This window comes from Amblyomma mixtum, chromosome 1 (genome assembly GCF_055824585.1).
Source record: "Amblyomma mixtum isolate Tamu chromosome 1, ASM5582458v1, whole genome shotgun sequence".
NCBI classification, from domain to species: Eukaryota; Metazoa; Arthropoda; class Arachnida; order Ixodida; family Ixodidae; genus Amblyomma; species Amblyomma mixtum.
The window spans coordinates 187,181,739-187,200,049 of NC_143012.1; the positions used below are offsets into that span (position 1 = coordinate 187,181,739).

At 45.9% G+C, this 18,311-nt stretch overlaps 1 protein-coding gene across 3 annotated transcripts in view; it reads right to left on the reverse strand.

The window, feature by feature from the left end:
* The window catches only part of LOC149370255 (uncharacterized), an 80,280-nt gene that overhangs the window by 55,668 nt on the left and 6,301 nt on the right, over nucleotides 1-18,311 (reverse strand). For 2 of the 3 annotated variants that reach the window (XM_089560763.1, XM_089560755.1), the window contains exons 1-2: nucleotides 14,458-15,175; nucleotides 3,175-3,337 (exon numbers count right to left, since the gene is read on the reverse strand). In XM_089560763.1, the coding sequence (XP_089416889.1) occupies nucleotides 3,175-3,337; nucleotides 14,458-14,459 (165 nt within the window). In that variant the 5' untranslated portion in view covers nucleotides 14,460-15,175. Of the gene's footprint in view, nucleotides 1-3,174; nucleotides 3,338-14,457; nucleotides 15,176-18,311 lie in introns of those variants that run through there. The other variant, XM_089560767.1, reaches the window with a different exon arrangement.

Sequence of the window (18,311 nt, forward strand, 5' to 3'; positions counted from 1 at the left end):
CTGGAACAAGCTGTGCACCACCCTTTGTAACATGCTCAGGTCAAAATTGTTCAGCTTCCTTGTCCACTCACAGGCTGTTCCACAAGAACGCTTATTCGGTGACAACACTCGGTCCGCCTTCTCTGTCGGCGTTGTCCACTGGTAGGGTGTTCGCTTGCTCACCTGGGTGAGTTTCAGAGTCCTCATGATGATCGAGTTCAGTCTTGAACTGCCTCCACACTTGATCCGAAGCGCTTCAAGAATGTTTAAAGCTTCGCCAGCCTGGGGAAGCTGTGCACAATCGATGGATGGCCCCCAGGCGACACGGGCGACACAGTCAACTTGGGTGATGCCACGTTGCCAAAAAACGGTGCCTCACCACCTCGCAACAGGCCTCCGCAGAGCTGTGCCCATGTGGGTTTTGACTATTAATTTCACGTCAAATTGAAATGCTCTCTAAACTTTAAGAATTTCAGTCAAAAATAGCCCTAGACTACTCAGATATTTGAGGGAGTATTTGCTGTGACCCTGCAGCCCTGATTAGACAAGAGAGCTCTACTTTTGACGGTGCTGCAAACAGCTTGTGAGACGGAGTAAACACCATTTTACTGAAGGCAAGCCGGGGAGGAGGAAAATACTCTCTAGCCCCATGCATTGGGCGTCAACAGCCATTTCCGTTTCCGCCGATCCATTGTTGCCAGTCTCGAGTGGGCTGTGCACTCACGCATTTTATGCATTGCAGAGCAGCCTTTTTCATCGGGTTTTTGCCGTTTTAAATTTTTGTACCCCTTAATCAATGCCGTTCACGGTTGCAGCATCATCGGAACAACACCACGTGATCACAGGCTGCACAAGTAATCAAAGAAATCAGAAGCGGATCACCGACAGCGCATTTGGGAAGCATGCAAAGACAGTCCCGATGTGGTTGTGATATGTTTCTGCTACGCCGCTTTCTCAGTGACCTGCAATTAAATTGCCAGTAGACTTCTTACGTATGGGAAAATCTTCATACCAATTACGAACTATCGGATATGTTCAACCCATGTCGTGGATGGTAGGCGCGCAGAGGGCACTCCGGTGCAGATATTGAACGTGGGATAAAAGCGCAGGACAAGTGGTTGTTCTGCTTTCATCATGTCGTGCATTGTTTCACAAATTGTTTTCCTCACCATGAAATTACCGAGACCAAGTCGTAAAAGCGATTGTAAATTTACCTCCGGTATGTGTTAAATATGACCTGATTATCAGTCGTATCGTGGCGGTGCCGCATCAAGACTTTAACACATTGTGGGCAGGTCCTGAAGTGCATTTGTACTTTTCAATAGCAATGTGGGCACTGCAAACTTCTGGCCACTGCTTGATGCTGTCAGTAAAGATCAGGTTCTTCTTCTTCTTCTTTGCACCAGAGGTGCCCCGCCAGAGACGGTTGGTAACTCGAAGACTGAAGCTTATTTCTTCGCACCAGGGGTGCCCCATCAGAGACGGTCTTGTGATCAGTTGAGATGCAGGGATAAAAAAGGCAATAACTGAAGATTTATATACAAATATTTACAGAATATACAAGTTAGATACAACGGCAAAGAGACAAACAACCAAAAGGCGGAACTGGCTAACACTAGGGGAGGCCCCTACTCGGCATAGCCGAAGATGCGTAGCATCTCACCTTAGCGCAGAACCCCGCTTCCGGCTCCGGGGCCCGGTTTTAAAGCCCTAAAGGCCCGGCCCACATTTCGTAGCTTCCAATCATGTTGTGCTCTTAACATGATTGGTTCTTCAAGGGCATGGCCAGCCCTCCGGCTTCAACAAGGTAAACCACCCTCCCTACCACTAAATGAACATAAAAACAAACAAATACACATTCGTGCCAGTACGTGCGCGAATCGGTACCGCGGGGTGGGGAACACCCGTACTTCCTGGCGCGTTCGCGAGCGGCCGCGTTCCGAGAAAGGAGACGCTTCGCTTTGAGCGCTCCCAGCCGCGTTCCGATGACCCCGCGTACACTAACGGTCCCTTACACTGTCCAACAATTAGACGACTTTCAGCGGACGTGTGTATTATTATCCATCTGGAAAAAAGTAATTAAAGAAAGAGGATCCTGCAGTGAATATAGCAACAAGTTCCTAGACAAGACAACATCTCGGCACTAGTGATCGTTCCCACAGTACACTCAAACGTTCGTAACCTGAGTCCCGTGCCCAATCCCAATGCTCATTTCTCCCTAACGTCCGTTAAATGCGACGCTTTCTGCGGCTGCTGCTCAGAACGACCAGACTTCATCAGAATTAGATGCAAAAACGACCATCAGCACATATTCAATACCACGAGATGGATGAGACAAATCAGCAGCCCACGACATCACGACATCATCCAGGAAGTAAAAGGCACGACATATGACTTTACATCCACCAGGTCAAGATGGCAAGCCCAAAAACAACAGCAAACAACACGCATGCAACTTGACCTGCTTAACTTCAAATTTCTTCATGCGATATGACGGTAACTCACTGTTAAGTCGTGATGGGCGCCATCGGAAGATATATACATGAAACAGGCAGCACTGCGCAATGCAGGTGTACTGCAGTGAGCCATAGCATGCCTGCATCTCGTGATCAGTAGCTGTGCATGCAATTACTCTGCTGTATGCTTGTGTGCACAGTTCCAGTTTATAACTCGAAATATGGGCTCCATTAAAAATAAAACACAGGCACCTCGGTAGTAAGCGGAGCGCGGCCCTTTGGCGCCACTCCGGGCGTACGCTTCCACCGCGCAGCACTGAAGATCTCTTACCTAATACATGTGGCTTGTTGCCTCACTTAAACAAAACCAGCTGTATTCTCAGTTACGGAACACTGCAAAACACTAGGCTGCTGGGCAGCGTTCCCAAGCATCGCACACTAGCCGTTGCATCGCCTCCGTATGCACAGACCAAGATGGCGCCGGTGCTAGCTTTAAGGCATGGCTCATAGGGGGCGCCACCAGCAAAGTAAGATGGTGACGGCCAGGCATCGAAACTAAAATCGTCATAGTCGCCAGTCATTTCAGATCAGATATACAAAACCGTTCATTCCCTGGACACTTGCAAACCCCTAGGCATGTCAATTGGGGTCAAGTGCATGCATAGATCCTCAACATCCACCAAGCCAAAGATGCCAGTCCCAATGTAATAATACATCACGATAGTCTGAAATGCCTTACGACGGTGCAGTTCAGCGGCAGGCTGAAGTGGGTGTTGGTGGATGGCGAACGGAGTGAGCGCAGTCGCCTGGCCAGCTGACTGGCTGCAGGCAGCTGTGGTTCAACACTGGCCAAGTCAGCTGCGTATGCTGCGACGGATTTCCACTTGGTGGCGGCCATTTTCCTGCGTCAAGAATCCATTCAATTAAATTGAACTCAGGATTTGTTTGGACACATTAAAAAGCAGCATCAATTAGCTTCAAAGCTTTGAACAGCAGAACTGCAGAACAATGTGCAACGCTTTCGAGAAACTGCAAACACTATACTGGTCAGGTTCAGATAGTACGCTAAAAAATGCCATACATACAAGACAATGCAGAAGCTCTAAAAAACTGCAGTAATGTAGCTTGGAGAAATTCAATTCAAGAGCAAATTACCCCAGGTTGCCTAAGTGCTTCATAAAATTGTGATGAGCATGACGGCGTATGATCGAATTCCAGCCACGGTGACTACATTTCACTGGAGGCAAATGAAAAAGAAGCCAGTGTACTGTATGATGTCCCACCATGTTCATTCTCACTCCCACCTTTAAACCTGTCCATCATCCCTTTACTCAGAGCACAATTCGAGTGCCTCCAAAAAAGTGAGATAGCTACTATACTTTTCCATTCCCATTTATCATCGCCATCATCAGCCTTACCACGTCCACTGTAGGAGAAAGGCCTCATATATCAGCGTCTTTGTGATGTGCACACGTGACTGTCGAGGATTTTTTGAACGCGGCGTGTCGGCAGTGGTGCGTCGGACAGCGGAGCGCCGTGCGTGCCAGCCCCGCATTGCGATTGTGCGCGTGCGAGTGGTGTGCGCGAGGCCGGCACGAGGAGCGTAGAGCTACGTGTCAGCAAACCGAGGTGTAGAGGGAGACACCGCACCACAAGTCTGGTCATTCAAGCGTGGAAGTGGCAGCTGTCAGACGCTGGGTCCGAGCTGCCAGTGACTTCCCTTGGATCATCGATGCAAGATCATTGAGCCTCTTTCAAGCGTGGAGGTGGCAGCCGTCAGACTTCGGGTCTGTGCTGCCATGGACTCCCCTTGAATCAACGACGCAGGCCTACTGCGATCACCACTTTGCTGCCACGGATTCCTTGGATGGGCTGCATAGGCCTAAGGTGTATCGGAACGCCGTCGACGGGGCCTGGCTACGGTTTTCCTGCTGCAGCTTCCCAGTTCTTGGGGGCGGCTGACAGGAGTTCGTGAGTGTCTCCCGTGTCCATCTCCGTTCCTCACCTTCTGGTGCTCTACCACCGCTTCCCTAGACACAACGCCAGCGACGCATCGCAAGTCGACAACCCACGTCTGTGCTACCTGCAAGTAATCCCACTCCACCTGGGACGCTTTGTATCCGGTGAACTCTCTCCTTTTTATCCGTAGTGTTGTACACATTTCTAGTGTGTTTTCCTTGGTGTTTTCGTTTCTTTTATTGGCTCCTTTCCTTTAAAGTATAAACACGGCTTTGTTTTGTTTTGTTTGACTCGTTTGTTCTTTTCTTCGAACCTGCACGCAAAAGCGTTCGCTTCAGCCGTCGGGGACGCGTCACCCCGATTCGCGACAGTCTTATCCCTGCAAACTTGAAATCTTATTTGGCCACCTGATTTCCTGCCATCAACTGCTATGCTTGCCTTCCCCTGGAATCCAGTCTATTGCCTTTAACAACCATCCGTTATCTTCCCATCAGAGTACATGCCCTGTTCGTGCCCATTTCTTCCTCAATTTCAACTAGGTTGTCATTAACCCTCGTTTGTTCTCTGACCCACAATTTCCTCTTCGTGTCTTTTAAAATTACACCTGTCATTTTTCTTTCCGTAGCTCAATGTGCTGTCCTTAATTTAGATTAACCCTTTTCGTTAGCCACCATCTTTATTCCCCATAGGTGAGTACAGGTAAGATACGCAAGACCTTTCCCCATTAACCAAATATAATTATTACTAGGATACTCACTGCGGCAACAATTTTCGATGCCCTAATCCCTGTACATAGTGGCCCACTTGTGGGCCACTATGTACAGGGATTTAAGGGTATTTAAGGGGATTTAAGGATTTAAGGGTGGCCCACTTGTGGGCCACCCTTAAATTTTACTGCGTCTGGCGTGACATAGCAGTGAGAAACTGGCGAAGTCAACTTGTTTGAACTGCCAAGACATGGAAATAGCGACCTGTCATGCGTGCTTTTAACACGGTCTCCGAAAAATCTGACCTGTCAGACAGCCACATCGTGCGAATCAGTATTCGTGGCCGTACAGCATCGGTACACAACGTGACCCACCGCAGTCCAACAATGCAGCAAACGTCTTAAAGTGGTAGAGACACCAAAATTTTCATAGTGTTCTATCTTCGCCTCAGAAAAATGTGCAAGGCACAAGTAAACATACATCACCGCAAGAAATTCACAGTATAGCGATGCGGAAAACGAGGGAAAACGGAAAACCGGACAACATTCTTTCCCCAACAACAGACTTCTTCCCCCGAGCAGCATTAGATTGGAACGGCCTTTCCCACAGCATCGCCGCTATCACCTGCCCATCCAACTTTTCCAAAGCAGTAACAGATCATGTTATATGTTGAACCCACATGGCAACCATTGTACTTATTTTTCTGAATAACCCACCCCTTATGTAATACCCCGCGGGGGTCTTTATGGTAATAAACTGAACTGAACTGAACACGAGCCCTGACTTTCAACCAAACTTTATTACACACTTGCACACATTTGTACCTTTCCTGCAAAGACTAAGAGTAAAAAACCAAACTTATCTACACTGATCAACACCTGCAACTCCACAAAGGCACCCTCAAAAATATCATTTCATGGCTATTCCAAGTAAAACTGCAAAATTTTTTAGAGAATGAGAGGATATTACCACCCCCCCCTGTCTAGCCGACAGAGTTACAACCACTACCTCCCCATTTCTGAAAATTCACATTGCCTGGCCTCTTTTGATGGCCTGTCGAATACCGACTCATTCCCATTAGTGCCCCCTTCCATGCACACATGATCCAGGCATAAGTGGGTCACGTGCCCATTGGGCGCCATGGTAACGCGAGTTATTAACCTTAATTTGGAATCGCGTAAAGGAGACCACAGCCACGAGATGATCACTTTGTGATAATCAATATCACCTTGATAATCACATGATAACCATGGCTAGGAGATGACGAATGCATCCCTTCCGTTTTTCACCGCGCACTTTACAAAAGAAGTGAATCGATGTAGACGAGCCATTGTGAATGAGCTCAGAATAAAAAAAATGAAAGCAACAAAAAAAATTGCCTCGGTTTTCTGTGCTAGAGTGCGTTGCATGAATCCCCACAACTGCTCGAAAACTTCTCCAGTGCCAGGCAGCTTCACCCTGACCACCGCCTTTACTTGCACAAAGTGCTGCATCGTGGCGGCCATAAGACAAGCACGCAGTAGGCAGAACAAACGCCGCTCCAGGTATTCACAGGTGCTGTTATCAAGGGACGCCCAAGAATTAAGGGCGCATTTCCCTCGCTCTCTTTCTCAGAGCAGTGGTGCACGCTGGCAGTGGGAGAGCCGCGATAGTGGAACGTAGCTTCACCTGACCCATTAACAGCGGCCTGAGACTGCACATTGCTGCATGGTTTTGTTTCCACACCCATTGCACCTCAAGCGGTCAGGTTTAGTTTGGTTTACCGTCACAATGGACAGGAGAATTGCATGGCATTGAGATTCAAACCCCAGACCTTTTGTACGCGAGGCAGATGCTTTACCTCTACGCCGTAGCTGCCAAAAAAAACTGCCTGTTGGTGGAATTGCATAAGCAAGCGTGGTGTATGACCTGGTATCGGTGACCGGAACCAACAACACACTCCCTCACAGAGCAGGGTTCGGCCACCATGGTGTATTACTTGGCCACGACCTTCTACGAACAAACCGATTAAACCTCGGCCCTCAGTCCCCAGAGGCCGCGGATATCTTGAAGGATGACCTCTTAAAGAATCACTTGAAGGATGGAGGAGAGATTGTGCTAAAAAAACTAGCCACCCTGTATATGCAATGCCTCATGACCTCGAGCATACCAGAAGCTTGGAAGAACAAAAACATAATCTCAATTCATAATAAAGGAGACGTGAAGGACTTGAAAAATTACAGACCAAACAACTTACTGTCCGTTGCCAACAAGATATTTACTAAGGTAATCACTAACAGAATCAGGACAACCTTACACTTCAATCAACCAAATGATGAGCCAGGCTTTCATAAAGGATACTCGACAACAGATGATATCAATCAGGTGACAGAGAATTGAGCTGAATATGACCAACCCCTATATGTAGCCTTCATTGATTTCGAGGAAGGATTTGACTCGGGGAAACCTCAGCAATCATCCAGGCACTACGGAATCAGGGTGTATAATAGTCAAATGTGAAAATACTGGAAGATATCCATAATGACTGCACGGCCACCGTAGACCTCCATAAAGTCAGCAATAAAATTCCAATACGGAAAGGTGTTAGGCAGGGAGACACGACACGATCTCGTCAATGCTATTCATCGCCTGTTTAAAGGATGTGTTCAGAGGCCTGGATTGGGAGCAGTTGGGGATGAGAGTTAATGGAGAACACCTAAGTAATTTGCACTTCACTGATGACATTGCCTTACTAATTCACTGAGATGTACTGCAAAACATGATCAATGAATTAGGCACAAGCAGAAAACCAAAGTTGTGTTCAACAGCCTCGCAAGGGAATTCACAATTGGCAGCAAGGTGCTGGAAGTGGTAAGGAAATATGTCTTCTGAGGGCAGCTAGTGACTGCTGATCCGGATCATGAGAGGGATACAACTAGAAGAATAAGAAATGGGTGGAGTGCATATGGCAGGTTCTTTCAGATCATGAATGGCAATTTACCAATATCCCTCAAGAGAAAAGCGTACAACAGCTGTGTCCTACCGGTACTGACCTATGGGGCAGAAACGTGGAGGCTAACAGAAAGGGTTCAGCTAAAGTTAAGGACTACGCAGCGAGGTACGGAAAGAAAAATGATAGGTGTAACGTTAAGAGATCGGAAGCGGGCGGAGTGGGTAAGGGATCAAACGCGCGTTAATGACATCCTAGTCGAAATCAAGAAGAAATAGGCTTGAGCAGGGCATGTAGTGCGAAGGCAAGATAACCGCTGGCCCTTAAGGGTAACGGAGTGGATTCCAAGAGAAAGCAAACGTACAGGGGGCGGCAGAAAGTTAGGTGGGCAGATGAGATTTAAGAAGTTTGCGGGGATACGGTGGCCACAGCTGGAAAAGGGCAAGGTTAACTGGAGAGATATGGGAGAGGCCTTTGCCCTGCAGTGGGCATAATCAGGCTCGTAATGATAATACAGAAGTGGCAGTTATCGTTCTTTCTGTACATAACTACAACAGCGGCTAAACTTATATTTTTTTCAGAATGGCTATTATTCCACCCAGACGGAACAATATAACAGCTGTAGAGTTCTGTCCCTACTTACTAGTGCAAAGCATCACAAAATGCACCAATATCTGCTGCTGCGTAGTTCTTGCTTTGCCAGGTTTTTTGTTGTCATTAGGGGATTTAATTCAGTAACAGTCACCGTTCTGTGTGGCATGTAACTGAAAGTGGCTTATAGCATGCCTGGGAAAACTCACAGTCTGGCTGGAACTGTAGCCAGAGCAAAAAAATAAATAAAATAAAGCCACGAACAAATTGGAATTTTGAAGCATTCGAAATGCTCGAAGGTGAAAGCGCCAGTGCTAAGCTGCACTTGAACTTCCCGATCCACTTGTGCACAGCTTCGTGAACCTATTCCAGTGAAAGTGAACGTACCTAAAGAAATAAACCTTTGGCTAGTGGCAGCGGCAGACAACATCGGCGAGATTTCAATGCCTTCAGAAATGCACAATAATCTTATGGTGCATCCCCACTGAACGAAGGTATCATTTGCGTTGATCGAAAGGCAAACTAAACATCTTTTGGGAACAGCAGTCTTAAAAAGCAGGCGTCAAGAAACCCCCACCACTACGAAAACAGCACTGCGTAAAAACCGTGAAGGTATAGCTCAGGTATTTCCTCACAAATTTTAAAGATAACCATCCTCTGACCTGGAAGGAAACAAAACCTCAGACACAGCCTCCAAAGAGGGGGCTATGCCTCAGTATGTCCGCCTAGGACACAGCCATCTTGGAACCCAACAGGATTGGGGCATGATTGGGCAACAAAAAAATGTGCCAAATTTAGCGGTTTTACACCTGCAGTTTCGAAAAACTTCTTTTGCCAAATTAAGCATAAAACGTAACGCCCAATCTAGCAAATTTGAGGTAAAAAGTGGATCCAAAAAGGAGGCCGCTAGAGCTGAGCACGATCCATGAACGTCTCACCGGTGGCTGGTCAGAATGAAAAATTTCTTGCTACCTTTGGCAGTGCTCGGTGATAGTGTACTCATAGAGTCCATATACAGCAAAATCTCAACGATGCACTTTAAAGTGTGAGCAAATGTATTATCCGGGAAAACATCAGATATAAACAGCCCTATTATGAAAATCCAACAGTCGATTTAGATACAAAGACATTTTTGACGTTTTTGCTTCATTAAAATGTCAACTAGTATTTTTTGGCACAAGATCTGGACACCTTCTATCATAGTCCTCGTAGAAATCAGTCCACATGTGCGCTGTCTTAAAGGCCAACTCGAGCTTTTTTTCTACCTCCTGTGTTTCAAACTTTCACGGCACGTTCTCCACGGTTTTTGTTTTTTCATGCCAAATTTCACAGCGGGGCAGTATATTGTAGCACTACAAACTAATTTTAAAACTGTCCGTTCCGTGGCCTGAATCGAGGAGATTTCTGTGGGCAGCCTTGCATGTATGACGTCACTGGACACACGGCAGTTGGTGCTCATTTTGCACTTGCTTAAAGACAGAATTTAGAGCCGGCTTTTGGCAATTTCAGACAAAAAAAAAATTACCCATCCTCTCACTCACTGTCACCAGTTTGGCCAATAACACTCATATCATGGGTTCTGTGACAAAACCCTTGACATCACTGTTTGGTCAAAACCCAGTTTCAGCTTTGATTTCCTGGTTTTTGCTCTTTTTAAATAGTTCTACTTGGTATTTTGAAAAACATTTTTAGCGAGGAGCCTCAATCGAATGTCATTATCAACTCAAAATGCTCAAAAGCCCCCAGAGTTGGCATTTAAAAGGCAACTGCACAAGTTTTAAAATTCAACAAGCTTAAAGGGACACTGAGGAGAAATTGAAGTTGGCTTGTATCGACAGAATACCAGCTCCTGATTACAAAAACACCACTCATACTGACAACAAAGCTCTCGTAACATAGAAAAGAGCAAGAACCAAAATACAGGTATCGCCGCCACAGGCCAAACTCGCAAGTACAAGCGTGATGACGTCATAGGACAAAGCAGTGTTGCTAGAACCAATGGTTCTAGCAACGCTAGGACCCGAGAAGCCACAAATCACTGAGGCGCAGCCAATGCATGCGCAAATCTCTTTGATGTCGCCAGATGGCGCCACGTGCCCAGCAGCTACGCGCGCGCCTGAAGCATTGGGACTAATCAGCGCCAGCTCACCGGCGTTAGGCTGGCTACCCGTATTCCGCTAGCGGTAATTAAGGTACACGTTATGCTAAGGGTGTCTATTTGCGAGAACTTCGTTGACGACTTCGAGAACGAGATCCATCGTAACGCTGGCAAAACGCCAGCGCAAACGTAAGCGAAGCGACTGTAGCGACGGCCGCAATAGCCGATAGATGCCTTCAACGCGCGCCGGCGGTAGCTTTCTTTTCGGCTGCTGCTAGGCCGCACTGCTGGCCGCCAGAAATCACGGAGTCTGTGTCACGTCATGTTTCACGTCGCTTAGTCCTGTGTCGTCATAGGAGAATCCCAAGTTTGAATCAGAGCAGCGGGAAAAACTTTTTTAACTTCGAATCCAAATTTCTTAGAAATAAATGCATCTTTCGTTGCCGGCCAAGTGGCAACAAAGCCATGACATGCCGAACTATCGAATTTTGCTATAAATAAAATATTAATAGTGCTCTCCTCACTGTCCCTTTAAAGGGGCCGAATGTGGGAACCTTGCACATAAAGTATGCGAAGGGCTGTAACATTTGAAATGGTGACGTAATCGCCAATTAAAATCGGGGAGGCTTTCAAGCTTCTCCGCAGCGCACAGCACCAAGTGGGGAGCACATGATGATGTCATGTGTAGTACCAGTACATTTCCAACACATAAACGCTTGCTTTGGAGGCAAGACTCTACGAGTGTTGTTTGGCAGCACCCAATGATGCACAGATGGGTGTGGTCAACGGCAGTGGAAATTTGAAATGCATCGCCCCTGGTGTTGCACTGACCTTCCCCATTCTCCTTCGGTGTTGTGAGGAGAAGCCTGTAAATTAACTGCCGACTGCGCCGCCATTTTAAATACTGGCACAAAAAAGTTTGGCATGCTTTACCCTACAGCCTATAACGATTTTAATCGTTCAATATCACGCAATTCCCAAAAAGTGATGCAGTTGCCCTTTAAGTGCGGAAGGGACTTTTCAACACATACAGTCTGTCAGTGTCAGTAGCAGAAGCAATCGTAATCTCTTCTTGATAATCTTCAGATGCTTTGCCCCCTTGCACGCATGCACTGCAGGGAAGTGCTGCGCTAGCTGATCGTCGTAGTGTTTTTATTTTCATGCTGCTTTTCCCAGACATGGCCTGCTTGCATGCAAGTGCATCGTTGTGGTAATTCAATTGTGAAGTTTAACGTCCTGAAGCAACGCATGGACAATGAGGGATGCCATAGTGGAGGATTAATTTAGAAAGCACACAGGCACCTTTTCCCTTTAGGAGGAGGCATAATGTGGTTGGGATTGAACCCGGGTCCTCCAGTTAAAGAGGCTGCAAAACACTACTTGAAGGGATGCCGGCTATACTTCAGGTGGATTCTCTATGTCTCAGAGATGCTGACTGAGAAAGATTTACAGGAATCGATGCACAGGAGTTATTCAGTGAAGAAATTTCAAAATACAAGCAAACGAAATGCTGCCCCCAACTCGATTTTTGTGGGGCTTCCCATTCCCATTTCACTCTCCCAATGACGACGCTGGGAGGGGACCAATCAAAACAACCTAGCTGAGCACGTCGCGGAAGTTTACACATCATGGTTGCCTGTTCGATGTAACTCATTCTTGCCAAGGCTGGCAGCATCGTTTCTATGCTTACAACAACCATGTGAATGCTCAGCTGGCCCAGTGGTGCTTCATCGTCACGTCGATGGCGCAGAAGGGAACACTGATCAATGGCCTTCCCTGACTCACCCAAACTCGAGCCCAAACTCAACCCCCAAACTTACCCAAACTTCAAAGACTTGGTTTTGGTATATCAAATAAAGGAACGCATGAACACATAATTTTGTTCTATTAATTATTCTCATAAATCCAGGTTTAGGTGTCCACAATAGGACATAGGAGACAGGAACATAATTCTGTTCCTAGAATTCAAGCACAACAAAGACAGCACACAGAACAGGAGAATGATGGGACAGCTCCAAGCACATGTCCCGTCGTTCTCCTGTTCTGCGTGCTTTGCTACGCTTGAATTCCAGAAACAATGCACCAACTTGCCCAGCTAAGTGTTTTAATAATTACGTTCTGTTAGTGGCATAGTAGCAACTTACAGTTCGACTCGGCTTTTCATTGATTTTGGCTGAGAAGTGTCTAGAGTGAAAGCACATGCTGAGAGAAAAATTGCTAATGATACCAACACCGGTAATTCATGTAGAGCAAAAAATAATGAAAGACCGATGGGATCAAGTTTTCTGTTCTTGCCTGTTTACAACTGTGTGGGAACACCCCGAGAAAACACAATCTTGCTCCACAGCCTCTAGATCACTTCTACGCACTGTAGCCATCATAAACCTTTCAATAAATGGACCTAATAAGTGCGAGTTGCAGGTGTGAATGCAGCACACATTCCCAGGCGTTTTCCTTGCAGTGGTACTGTTGTGCTCTCATTAATACTGACCAGCAGTCCCACAGTCATTCTTTGACCTGTATTTGACCTCCCTCTTCGGTGCAACACGCTGAAGAGAACCCTGCGATGTTGTCGCACTGAGCTAGTGGCTGCCTCATTTTGAAAGAAGCCACCTCTCAGTAACACCATAGGTCGTTCTATGGCAACAAAAGAATCAAGTACGAGTGCAGCGCTGGTTACTTGTTACACAACCTTTATTCTAGTTAATCGAAAGAAAACAGAATGAGGAATGAAATCTGAAAATATGACTGAGTTATACGTAGCAGTTACCAAGAAAATAGATGTAATTTATTTATTCATGTACCCTAAGGGCCATGGGCATTAGAGAGGGGTTGTGGGTAGAGGCGTACAAGGAAAAGCAACGAGAACAAAATGGAATGGGTCTGGTGTTAACAGATGTGTCTATTCATACAATGCCAGCTATGGCGTTCATGAAAAGCTGGTAATCTTTGATTGTTGCTGTCGATGTGGGAAGGTGACTGCTCTCTTCTGCTGTGCGAGATAAAAAGGGGACACTGACTTTGTAGGAATGATCTAATCGCGATGATAGGTGATGTGGAGGAGATGTGAATTCACTGCGCAAGTGTGGGTGATGAAAAAGTTTTTGGAAAAGACAGATACGAAACATTTTCCAACATGAGGCTAAGGATGGAAGATTACAGCTGGCGGTCCTGTCATAATTGGAAGGAATAAAGCACGTGGAATGATTTCGAACCATTTCCAATGAATGAATTAGGTTTTCTTGATGAGGGTCCCAGATAGATACAGCGTATTCTAGTTTCAGACATATTAACGTTTTGTACAACAGCAGTTATAGGGATGAAGGCACTTTAGAGAAATTACGACGGATGTAACCCAGCATGCGATTAACACTTAATTATGTATGTAATATGTACAGTCGGGGACAAAAGTCTCCGGACCACGTGTTCCTCTAACGAAGTCGATAGCTTTGCTATTAATCGGCGGCTGGAGACCACAGTTGTGAAGGTAAAAGTTAAAATTTTGCTCTTTCATCTCCACAAGTGCGGTGTCCAGCCACTGTCTGATAGTAGAGCTATAAGCTTCGTTTGAGGAACATGTGGTCCGGAGACTTTTGTCCCCGACTGACCAAGTAAGAGTTGAAGAAGTGATGTGTACACCAAGGTACTTGCACGAAAGCACCAATTCTAAGGGGACACGATTCAAGGAGTAAGCAGGGCCATTGCTGCAAGTTCTAGACACGCGAAAGGACTTCTTACATTTGCTGGTGTTCAGTTCCATTAGCCTTGTTTTACACCAACGAAGAGATAGCGTTCAGGTCAGATAAAAGGATAGCCACATCGTCGCTGCATGTAATTTCCCAGAACACAACAAAATCATTGGCAAATAAATGGATTTGAAAGGAAACAGGAGAGGGCAAATCGTTAATGTTAATTAGAAAAAGAAGAGGACCAATGACTGAGCCTTGAGGAATGCCGGAATAAAGAGGGCTTGAATGAGATTATAGATTATTAGTTTACACGTATTGTGAACAGTTACTCAGAAAGCATTCAATCCAACTTAGAAGTTTGGGGTTCATGTCCATGAGACGTAGTTTATAAATTAACAAATTATGGCACACTTTATCGAAAGAAAATACAATCTACCGTTGAGCGGTTGCCAAGAATGATGTTTAGCTTATGAGTGAACAAAGTAAGTTGAGTTGAGAATGCTTGTTGCCAGATTTAAAGAGTGGAATCACCTTCCCGAATTTCCAGTCAAGGGGCAGGTATCCCGTTTCAAGTGACTGCTGAAATATTTGTTAATAATAGATGAATACACAAGGATGCCTTGCAGAAATTTCATTGCAATCTAATCACAACCAGGAGCGGACGACAGTTGGAGTGATTTGATTACAGCTTCAAACCACAGGGCTAAATTCTAATTGGGAACATATCGTGGTAGTCGTAGCAGGGTGGCGTGAGGAGCGAAACACTGGAGGCTGCCGTAAAGTTTCCAGTTAACGCTTCGTTAAGCACGAACACGATCTGATCATCATATGGTATATGATTTCCTGAGTTGTCCCCGACGGCTATGGTAGCGTCATCTTTTTGTTTAATTATGCGCTAGAATTTCTTTGTGTCTTTATTAACACTGATGGGAGTGTTTGACGTAAAAGGTTCCCTCTCGCGTTCCTTAGCGTTAACACATATTAGTTACACGCTGATTTGTAAGCATCCCTACGTACCTCACTTGAAGACACCATGGCTGTCAACGCTTCTTTCTGTTTGATAGCGTCTGCTTTGTTTGTTACAGTGCGAATAGGAATATACTTGTTAGTTAGGCAAGAAACCTTTTCTACGAACATTGCCCAATTGCACGGGTGTCAACTGCACGGGTGTCAAAGTCCTGAAGAAAAATGTCGAGGAAGAAACATAATTCGTTGTTAACTGCGTCAAAGTGTACAAGGTCTCTTCTGAAAGTAGTAAGACTGGTTTTTTTCCTGCGCGAACGGGAGGAAGGAAGGCAGTCTGCGGATCGGATCGGTGAAGGGGGATATTGGGAATGCTGGGAAAAATCGGCAGTCGGCACTTGGCCGTTGAAGAGAGCAGGTCGCTTGTACTGTGAACCACTGTCGAAAAGCCTCGTCACGCAGAATCATGGAGCGTTTACTCAATCAGCGATATGCGATCAAATTTTGTGTAAAGCTTAGCAAAATGGGCAAAGAGACTCACGACATGATTAAGGAGGCCTACATTGAAGCTGCCACGGGTAGATCAGGCGTTTTGGAGTGGCACAAGCTGTTCTGAGAAGGTAGCGAGAGTGGAAGACGACGACCACTCCGGACGCTCTTCAACCAGGAAAACCAACAAAAACGTGTCGCAAGTGAAAAATTTACTGAACAGTGATCGTAGGATGAGTATCAGAATGATTGCTAATGACTTGAGCATTCCTCAAACTCTAGTTTTTGAAATCGTAATAGAAAAGTTAGCCATGAGGGAACTGTGCGCGAAGTTGGTGCCGTGAGCGTTATCAAAGGAGCAAAAGGCCAGCCGGAAAGTGATCTCCCAGGATCTGGTTTGGTTTGGTTTGGTTTATGGGGTTTAACGTCCCAAAACGACTAAGCCTATGAGAGAAGCTGTAGTGGAGGGCTCCGGAAATTTCGACCACCTGGGGTTCCTTAACGTGCACTGACATCACACAGTACACGGGCCTCCAGAATTTCTCCTCCAAAGAAGTTCAACCGCCATGGCCGGGATCGAACCCGCGTCTTTCGGATCAGCAGCCGAGCACCATAACCACTGAGCCACCGTGGCGGCCAAAGGATCTTCCTCATCATATGAATGAGGACCCCGATTTTCTGGACAACGTAGTGACCTGTGAGGAGACGTGGGTGTTTGCATATGACACGGAGAGCGAGCGGCAGAGCTCAAAATGGCACACCCCTTCTTCAACATGCCCCAAGAAAGCGCAAATGAGGAAATCCACGAAGGAGTCCATGCTCACTTGCTTTTTCGATCGACATGGAGTCATCCACAAAGAGTTCATACAAATAGTTAATGGAGTTTTTTACGTGGAAGTCTTCAAAAGACTGTGAGAACGCATTGTTCGTGTCCGCCCAGCCATTGCCAACAACTGGCGGCTGCACCATGACAACGCGCCGAGTCACACAGCGTTCTGCGTAGTGGAGTATCTTGCCCAGCACAACGTGGCAACACTGCTCCAGCCCCCCTACAGCCCCGACTTGGCCCCGCCGGACTTTTTTCTATTCCCGACAATAACATCAACACTCAAGGAGAAGTATAACGGATCGGTACAGATGGTTCAACAGGCCGTGACGAGGGAGCTAAACAGCATTCTAGTCCAGGTGTTCCTGGAGGCGTACGAAAGCTGGAAAACTCGTTGGCAGCATTGTGCAGATGCGGAATTGTTCTACTTTGAAAAATTGCCATCGTTTGTACTATTCTCATGAATAAAATATAGAAAAAAAATAAAGTCCCACTACTTTCAGAAATGACCCTGTACGTTATCGTAATTAAGGATAGTGACTGATCTTTTGGCATACTTAGGTTGAGCGAGATTTGGCTGAAAGGAAAGCAATGCGTGGTCGCTCATTTCAGCAACGTGTGTTACGCTGGAAACTAGTTCAGGCTGTGAAGTCAAGAGTGTTAGCTGCAGACTGTGTTGTTATCGCCGACTCTGTGATGAGCTGCTGGAGGGAAGAAAACATAGTACTGTTCTAAAAATTCCTTGGCTAGTGCAGAACACGGGTGCATTGTAGGGATTGTGCTGGACCAGGATATGTTAAGATGTTAAAATCTCCGATCAAAAGTAATGGGCAGTTTGGATTACGGAAAGAAACAATGTTAATTACATCATTCAATTTGTTAATGAAGTTCTCTACATAGGTAGGCGGCCGGCAATAGACGCAAACAATAACTTTCTTGTGGTTTGAAACGACGCATGCCCACACAGCCTCAATAAAGTGTCAACGTGGATGCATTGTTTCAAAATACATGACACTCATAGGGCCTATTTTGTGCCCTACTATACGTTTTTTTCTCTGTGCAGCACGCGTAGGCATGCTGCTGTTTTGCCTACACCTCGAGTTGCTGCCGACTGCAGCATCGCCATTGTTTACAAACACGACTCTTCTCTAAATTTTTTTCCCCAAAAATTTCCCAAATAAAATAGAAAAACTTCAACCGCGGCAGGTTTGCACAACTAAGTCTGAATATCAAGGCCTAGGCATTACTAAAGTTTACTGGGTATTTCAGTATGCTTGCAATAGTTTTTACAAAATACGCAGCTTTCCTCTGAACCATTTCGAGTGCGTAATGTTACTTTTTGTGTGCAGAAATAAAACTACACTTCTGTACTCCAAAATCTGTTATGAAGTGTGACTAAGCTTCAGTAATAATTCATATATATTTAGTCGAATGCCTCAAGACTCTCGCAACAAAAAACAGCTTCTGCACTGCATTGCTGGTTACCTGTCGCACAGTCTCTGTCTGGTTCAAGTAGAAAGAATTGACAGACCCAAATAACAATGATCAGCAACAATGGTGGCATGAAGCAAATAAGAATATTTGGAATTTTCATTTCTCTGTTGCCCACATTGAAACTTTCTTTA